Source organism: Brassica napus, chromosome A9, assembly GCF_020379485.1.
Source record: "Brassica napus cultivar Da-Ae chromosome A9, Da-Ae, whole genome shotgun sequence".
Classification (NCBI taxonomy): domain Eukaryota; kingdom Viridiplantae; phylum Streptophyta; class Magnoliopsida; order Brassicales; family Brassicaceae; genus Brassica; species Brassica napus.
Genome location: NC_063442.1, coordinates 40701598 through 40709211, shown reverse-complemented (window position 1 = coordinate 40709211; position 7614 = coordinate 40701598). Strand labels below are relative to the sequence as shown.

The 7614-nt window shown below is 34.1% G+C and overlaps 2 protein-coding genes across 2 annotated transcripts; both read left to right on the top strand.

The window, feature by feature from the left end:
- Window positions 1-2779: 2779 nt before the first annotated feature.
- LOC106365333 (non-specific lipid transfer protein GPI-anchored 3) lies at window positions 2780-3830 on the top strand. Its single transcript, XM_013804778.3, has 3 exons — window positions 2780-3279; window positions 3369-3428; window positions 3578-3830. Exons 1-3 carry the CDS (start codon window positions 2913-2915, stop codon window positions 3700-3702), a joined length of 552 nt encoding a protein of 183 aa, XP_013660232.2. The 5' UTR covers window positions 2780-2912; the 3' UTR covers window positions 3703-3830.
- A 1410-nt stretch (window positions 3831-5240) lies between these two features.
- LOC106365334 (non-specific lipid transfer protein GPI-anchored 3-like) lies at window positions 5241-7506 on the top strand. Its single transcript, XM_022691864.2, has 2 exons — window positions 5241-6129; window positions 6194-7506. Exons 1-2 carry the CDS (start codon window positions 5661-5663, stop codon window positions 6328-6330), a joined length of 606 nt encoding a protein of 201 aa, XP_022547585.2. The 5' UTR covers window positions 5241-5660; the 3' UTR covers window positions 6331-7506.
- Window positions 7507-7614: the final 108 nt, after the last annotated feature.

Below are 7614 nucleotides of genomic sequence, written 5' to 3'. Positions count from 1 at the left end.
TGGTGAAGTTAAATGAAGGAAGAGCTGAGAAATCAGAATTGGTGACATCTATGGAGACTGAAAACAAGAACTTGTGGCTATGAAAGAGAAGGAGATGATGCTGTTTTTTTTTGTAAAAAAAAGGAGATGATGCTGTGACAATTTGTAATCTTATCGTGGGCGGGTTTTTTAGGAGTCGTTGCTGTATTGTTCATGGGTTAAAGTAAGAAGATGTTGTTCTAATGTGTTTGTGTCGTTGGTTGGTCGTAAGCTTTGATTATAATATGAGATTGTTCTCTTGTTTTGTGCTCTAAAAGCATACAAACAACAAAGCAAATTCAAAACAAAAACAACCATTAAAAGTGATCATCATCTAAATTCAAAGCATAATAACTAGAGTTTTGAAACAAAAGACAGAGTGAAATTCAAAGACAGCATCTCTACGTGCTTGTTTATAAAAGACAAAAGACTTTAACTAGAAATCTCACATTCATTCATATAACTCATCTCCTTGAAGAGGCCTCTCATCTTCACTATCAGTTTTAATTTCTTCATCAGGAACATGATTTGATTGTGTAGGATGGGTCTCTTCAGCCTGTGAAAACAAACACTGGAATCGAACATCTTCAGCTCCCTGACCCAAAATTTGCTCATCATCTTCTGAGTGATGACCACTTGCAGCATTTTCTTGTTCTTCTCTAATTACATTCTCATAGTTTCTTCTTCATCACTTACTTCCTCTCTGTTTTTAACTCTTCACCTTCACTCTTCTATTCATCCTCACTCTTCTCTTCATCTGTATTTTTCTCTTCATACACAATATAGAAATCAACTTCGCTAAGGATTTTAGTTTCTTCACACAACTTCATAATCTCAGCATCTTTTTATATCGATCTTGCTGCAGATATTACATTCATTGACAATCTTATACAAAACCTGCTTCACCTTACTCTTATTCCTCTGTCTGCAATGAAATTCTCGAAAGTCGACCATGTAAGAAGATCTAGGTGGATGAACAAATCTCTGACATAAACTCCACCCGAGTAAGAGAACTTCCCACCTTTTTTTGACATAGCCAATGTGCATCTTCAAACCATCAATTTCACTGTAACACAAAACTAACAACTATGAGTACATAGCTATCATCTCCGACAGAGAGAAGAAGACGATTCGTTATGATTTGGGAAGAAACGATTTTAGAATTTAGACGGGATGTGGTAGCTCACTTGGTAAGGACCTTGTGGGCCAATTGTCATGCTCACGGGTTCGACGCCAAGCGGAGGCGAACTACCCATTCTGTCATCAAATGCGGTACTGGGTGTTGGGCCTTGTCCCCAGCTCAGGTAAAGCCCTCCCGGGTGAAGTGGACCGCTGCCTAACCGGGCCCAGGGGAATGACCCACGTAAGTGGGGAACCCCTGGATTATCAAAAAAAAAAAAAAAAAAAAAAACGATTTTAGAATTTAGGTTTTCGATTTGGGAAATCACCAGATAGAGATTAATTTTTTAACCATGGTTTAGCACTAAAAAATGTATTTAACGTTTCTGTTTACGGTGTCTATCTAAAGTGTCGTCAATCGTGTTAACCATTCGAAGTAATAGCTTCGTTTATTAAGAAACCAAAAAAATTTAGATTGTGTATTGTTTCGGTCACTTTAAAACTCTGTGTATTAAGTTGGCAATTATAATTAAAGTTGTTTATTAATATGTTTTCCCTAAATATTATCCAAACTGAAACATTATAAAGTATCTAGCTATTCTCAGATATTTTCCGGATACTAAAACTAATATATGAATCAAACGGCACCGAAAATAGCTAAGATACTAATAACTGGATTCTCTAGGTTCATATTCATACTATCCCATATCCAAAATACCCAAACAGGTACCCAAAATATTTAGAATAAAATACAGAAGTAAATATTCGATGTCTTTAAATAAGCGTATTTTAGTATCCAAGAAAACAATCATATATGGGTGATTAGTTGTAGTTGTAGATGCTTTAGAGAACTAAAATTTAGTTCAACGTCGTATATATCAATCAATCAACCTTTTAATTTTTTTTAAAAAACTTGTAATAAAAAAACCTCAAGAAAATTAAAATAAATGATTATAGAAAACTTTATTTTCAGAGAATTTTTTTTGTTTTTTACAAAGTTATAGCAAAAGTTTCTAAACCCTAACCCTTGTTATGTTTTCTTTTGTCGTTTTTCTATTATCTGTGAGTCCACCATATCCGCTAAGGCGGACCGATCCATATCATATATATGATCTGTTTTTTTCGATTGCTAAGTTGAGGGTTAGTATAGAACTACTAATATATGTATATTATATATACACATATATTAGTATTGTTTAATTTCAATCATGTTCTGTTTCTGTGAATCTAATTTGATGAGTCTTGCATGTTTATTATTTGATTATCACACACATATATAATTTTTTTTTAAATGATGATAATTTTGTAGTGCCAATGTGAGATTCGAGAACAGGGTTGACAACCACAAGAAAACATGTATATTCATATTCATATTATGTAATTTCTGTTGTTGTGATGTAATAACTAATAACAATCTTTCTTCTATTTCTAAATTTAAGGTTACGGATCATTCGACTTTCTATATCAAACCTAAACTGTTACAACTGACAAGACAACTCTATTTTTGGATTAGTTTTGGATTTAACTAAATAATCCAGATCTTAGTCTTCGATCTATTGCGTAATCATCGGATCAGAACAGATTTAGTAACTGTTTCTGGAAAAAGGAGCCAGAAAGCGAATTAGATTCAAAATTGTAACTAACGTCAACGTGGGTGTTATGTACATATAAATACATCTGGAAATGTATCACAAAGTCACAAAACATTCAAACACAAGATACACCACCGTCTTACAAGAACTACATACTTTGTTTCAAAGCTCTTTGTTTCTGAAATGGAGATTGTTAGATTCGCCGTTGCTGCCGTCTTTTTTGTGCTTTACTCCGTATCATCATCTAACGCCGCAATTGCACCACCCAGCGGTGGAGGCGGAGGAGGAGGAGATGCTCAGGCAATGCCGTGTATACAGAAACTTATGCCGTGTCAACCGTTTCTTCACTCGGTGATTCCACCACCGCCTCCATCGTGTTGCCTGCCGATGAAGGCGATCGTCGCTAACGACGCGACGTGTCTTTGCTCCGTGTTCAACAACGTAGATATGCTCAAATCGCTTAACCTCACTAAAGACAACGCTCTTGATCTCCCTAAAGCTTGTGGCGCCAACCCTGACATCTCACTATGCAAAGCCAGCCCCGCGGGTGGTGAGTAACTTATTAAGACGCCGTTTAATAGATTTCTTGTTACTGTTTTTTTGGTTCCTAATTAGCTTTTAAATTTCGTGTTGACCAAGGTACTACTTTGAATTCGACGTCGCCGGCAACTCCCAAAACTCCTCCGGCGACTTCCACTGGTATGAACACATAATCTTCGAATTTTGTAAAAGTTATTCTCATGGATTTAGGAATTTTTTTTTTTTAAGTATTCGGGTAGTAAATAGAAAGAAAGTTTTACAATAAGCGGTTGTGGAGTATTTAGTTTTGTTTTAAAATAAATCAACAGGAAGCGGTACCACCGGAGCATCAGCTTCTTCAACGTCGACACCGACAAGCTCTGCCCCCGCCATCAACTTCGCCGGACTCAGCTTCGCATCGACTATCGTGGCATTGGCAGCAACCTTCTTCTGATCTACTATTTACATTACGTATTTATTCATAATTAGATAGGTTTAATTTGTTTGAAATTATGTTTGGTAACTGATTAAATATGTATTAAGAAAATTCTAATAATATTTCTAATTTTCAACAGTTCTTTACCAACGTTCTCTAACATCTTATTACAGTTTTTTATTTTATATTTCGTCTTCTTTTAAATACCTAAGAGTCGAGGAGAAAACGAGCTAGTTGGAATATTATAAACCATTTAGCTAGTATATATGTACGTCTTGCCTACATACAATTCGATTAACAAACATCTACATAGCCACAACTCAATCTGAATTATATTAACATTATAATGTTACTAGCTAGTTCAAACTATTAATATAAATTATGGTGTATAATATACCTCAAGTAGTATAAAATAGATATGTACATCATTAGAGTTTAATAGCTAACTTTTTCCGAAGCTAGCTTTTAGCTACTGTCAAGATTTTGACTTCCCCGGGTGTTAGAAGTCGATTTGGTGCTACTATATGATAAACGATTTTAATGAGGAATGAATGAAACGAATTTATTTTATTTTTCATATATTACATTCATCTAATCTCATTCATTTTATTTCATCAATTCTCTCTTATGTTTATAACCATATGTACACACACACAAATATAAGCAAAACATAAATAAAATTTGAGCACAAATAAGAGAAAAAGTTAAGAAAATAAAACTTTGTATTTAACATTTAGATGTTGTGATATAGTATATAACTACATGTGAAAAAATATAGATCTGATTTTAGTTAAATGAAAAAAAAAATATAAGATGAAAATCTAGAAAAGTATTTTAGAAACATCAACTTTTTGTTTGTAGTTTCTGTAAATATACTAGTAAGCGAGTGAAAAATCGAAGACATAAAGGAAAAAAGAAGAGAATAACATGGAACAAGATGTTTGTTCATGATCATGAACAACAAGTATTTCTTTCTCATAATTTTGAAATACCAACATAATAACTTGTATAGTATATTATATTTCATAATATTTTAAAAACTTCTCATAAAATATTTTTTAACGAGGGTGTTCTAAGATCACTAGCAACTAATATTTTCGTCAAGGTGTGTTAATATATTTATTAATAAAGAGATTGAATTTTATTTCAATTAATATCTTAGGTTGCCCCGACGAATTTGAAACTTACTATTTTCAAAAAAAAAAAATTTGAATAACTAATATATTATTTTACAATTTTTTTAAATTTGTTTTTCCACCATAAACTGTAAAATATGACTTATTAAAACATAAACACATAAAAATTACTTTGTCATAAATGCTTTAAATAAAAACTAGCATAAACAATTTTGATCTCTAGACCCAAAAAAAAAAGCATAAATAACTAAATGAAATATATGCCACAAATTTATCTAAAAGTGAACTCCATATTTGATCAAACTCTAAACACTTACAACAAATTTTCATATAAGTTCAAAATCTTTAATCAAAATGAAATAAAATAGCGGATTAGATTCTAATTATTTGTTTAAGAACGAAGACTAAATGGATATTATTCTGTCTCCAAAAGAAACGACAAAGCCCCAGCCGTTAAGTCTTTTTTTAACTATCTAGCAGAAGCTAAAATTGTATTTGCCAAGGTGAGATTTGGGAACATGGTTGACAACCACAAGACAACATATATATTCATATTATGTAATTTCTGTTGTTGTGATGTAATAACAGTTTTTCTTCTATTTATAAATTTAAGGTTACGGATCACTTGACTTTCTATATCAAATGATTACCCAAACTCTTGCAACTGACAAGTCTATTTTGGATTAGTTTGATTTAATTAACTAATTAATCCAGACCTTTAGTCTTATGGATCCGTTGCGTAATGATCGGAAGATTTGCTGTTTCTCGAAAAACCAGCAAGAAGTAGAATAGATTCAAAATTATAACCAACGTCAACGTGTGTGTTACGTATATAAATACATGTTGAAATGTATTACAAATTCACAAAACATTCAAACACAAGATAAAGACACCACCGTCTTACAAGAACTACATACATTGTTTCAAAGCTCTTTGTTTTTGAAAATGAAGATTGTTAGATTCACCGTCGCTGTCTTTTTTGTACTTGTCTCTGTCTCATCATCTAACGCCGCAGTTGCACCTCCTAGCGGTGGAGGCAGCGGAGGAGGAGATGCTCGGGCACTGCCGTGTATACAGAAACTTAAGTCGTGTCAGCCGTATCTCCACTCGGTGATTCCACCACTGCCTGCATCGTGTTGCCTGTCGATGAAGGAGATGGTCGCCAACGATGCTCCGTGTCTTTGCTCCGTGTTCAACAACGTGGATATGCTCAAATCGCTTAACCTCACTAAAGACAACGCTCTTGATATCCCTAAAGCTTGTGACGCCGAGCCTGACATCTCACTATGCAAAGCCAGCCCCGCGGATGGTGAGTAACTTATTACGACGCCGTTTAATAGATTTCTTGTTACTGTTTTTTTGTTCCTAATTAGCTTTTAAATTCTGTGTTGACCAAGGTCCTACTACGAATTCGACGTCGTCCACACCGACAAGCTCTGCTCCGGCCATTCACTTCGCCGGACTAAGCTTCGCATCGACTATCGTGGCATTGGCAACAACCTTCTTCTGATCTACTACTATATATTACATTTACGTCTTTATTCATTGTTAGACGATAGGTTTAATCTGTTTGAACTTATTTTTGGTTACTTAATATTCATATGTTGTGTTCAAAAAGAAAAACTTAATATTCATATGTAATGAGAAAATCTATCTATATATAATAGCAAACCCACTTTTTGTCTCTGATGAAGTCAGCATTTTTTTCATAGGAAAATAAAAGTTAAATCGAATGGTAGAAATGGTTTCCTTACACAATCCAATGGTCAAGTTTTCAATTCATTTAAAAGTATGACATCATCAATTACTAATCTAAACAGTGTGTCGACTTAACGTTTCATTTGTGAATCATTGCTTCTCAAAAGTCACAAACCTGATCCAAGTTGTCCTTCGCCTCGGTTCCCTAAGAATCCTATCACTACCAACCTACAACCTTGGTCGTGAACCAATATATGGGAGAGACGGAGGAGCTTTGTCTTGGTGGCAGGCAGTATGTGTGGCTGGAGCTTGGAGGTGCATAATCATTGATGTCGAGACTAGAAGGATTCTGATCAAGAATGATCTTAAAACCTTTCTGCCGAATTTAGATTATTCAGTTAAGCTTCACGCCCTCTTTGGTTGGTTACTTGGGTTGTCTAAATTGGAGTACTTTTTATTTTGCTTATTTATATGCATACATAGAAAAGGATCAAGGAGTTAGTCTTGAATCTTCTCTGTCATCAAGCTTCATCAACATCCACTGTAACAATTGAATTACTTCTTGGTCATAGACTTTCTTCTGTTTCGCCACTCTCTTGTATTGATTAACCTTAAGTAAATTGAGCTTGAGGTTTGGGGCGGTCTCGGTGTATTTTCTATGGACATTGGCATTATACCAGTCTAAATAAATTCCTGAGCCTGAAAATTCTCATTGTTCATTGGTTTAGTGCGCGAATATGGATAGTTGTTAGGTTAGAGATTGGATTTATTTTCTCATAAAAACAACGTTGGTGAGCTTTGCTTTGCTTCATGATCTTCATCATCTCAAGCTATCCTTTGCACCGGGTAGTCTGCCTCATTCAGCTTCCACCATAATGTTTTTGGAATGGGCCAAAATATATACATATTTAAAAAATAATAAAATGAGGATAATTTGGTATTGTTAGGTGAAATTGGAGAACATGGTTGACGACTACAAGAAAACATATCATGTAATTTTTGTTGTCGTGATGTAATAACAGTCTTTCTTCTATTTTTGGATTAGTTTTGGATTTAACTAAATAACCAAGATTTTAGTCTTTGATCCGTTGCGTAA

Bases quoted from the DNA above. Each gene is read 5' to 3' on its own strand.
- LOC106365334 (XM_022691864.2), top strand. From the start codon at position 5,661: ATGTTGAAATGTATTACAAATTCACAAAACATTCAAACACAAGATAAA. The intron at 6,130-6,193 runs GTGAGTAACTTA...GTTCCTAATTAG, and splicing joins CAAAGCCAGCCCCGCGGATG to CTTTTAAATTCTGTGTTGAC.
- LOC106365333 (XM_013804778.3), top strand. From the start codon at position 2,913: ATGGAGATTGTTAGATTCGCCGTTGCTGCCGTCTTTTTTGTGCTTTAC. The intron at 3,280-3,368 runs GTGAGTAACTTA...GTGTTGACCAAG, and splicing joins CAAAGCCAGCCCCGCGGGTG to GTACTACTTTGAATTCGACG. The intron at 3,429-3,577 runs GTATGAACACAT...ATAAATCAACAG, and splicing joins TCCTCCGGCGACTTCCACTG to GAAGCGGTACCACCGGAGCA.